The 487-nt window shown below is 34.9% G+C and overlaps 1 protein-coding gene across 1 annotated transcript in view; it reads right to left on the bottom strand.

The window, feature by feature from the left end:
* The window catches only part of LOC119585662 (fumarate hydratase, mitochondrial-like), a 15,606-nt gene that overhangs the window by 3,259 nt on the left and 11,860 nt on the right, over positions 1-487 (bottom strand). Inside the window, 1 exon segment of the mRNA XM_037934338.1 lies at positions 195-350. Coding sequence (XP_037790266.1) covers positions 195-350 — 156 coding nt within the window.

Raw genomic sequence — 487 nt, 5'->3', positions numbered from 1 at the left:
TTGAATACATACATTTTCTATGTATTCAAAATAATCATTACATATAATAATGTTTGCAGATCATCCAACTGTAACTTTACATTCTTAAATTTTCTCACCCAGCTTATTCCATACACTTCATTATGACCATCCTCTCTCATCTCAATATTTGCAAAATACTTCACAAGATTCCAAGTCACCATCAATCTACGTACCTGCGTGTGAGTGCGGCCAATCTTTACAATGTCTGCATACTCCTTGGCTTTCGCATCCAAGGCCTTATGCAAGGCTTCAAGGCCAGGCAACAGCGTGTTGTGAATCTCAACTGCAGTTGCAATGTGCATGGCAGTTGGGTATGTATCATTTGAACTCTGAAAATAAATAAATAGACCAATAAGAATAATTTTCTTTTGTCTTTGGACCATAAGCTAATTGTGAAAAAAACAAATATCTACAATATAATTACGAATAATCCATAATGACTAATATCTGCACCTAACAAGGAATG

This window comes from Penaeus monodon, chromosome 20, assembly GCF_015228065.2.
Source record: "Penaeus monodon isolate SGIC_2016 chromosome 20, NSTDA_Pmon_1, whole genome shotgun sequence".
In the NCBI taxonomy this organism is placed as follows: Eukaryota; Metazoa; Arthropoda; class Malacostraca; order Decapoda; family Penaeidae; genus Penaeus; species Penaeus monodon.
The sequence above is the reverse complement of the archived record's forward strand: the minus strand, read 5'-3'. Positions and strand labels throughout refer to the sequence as shown.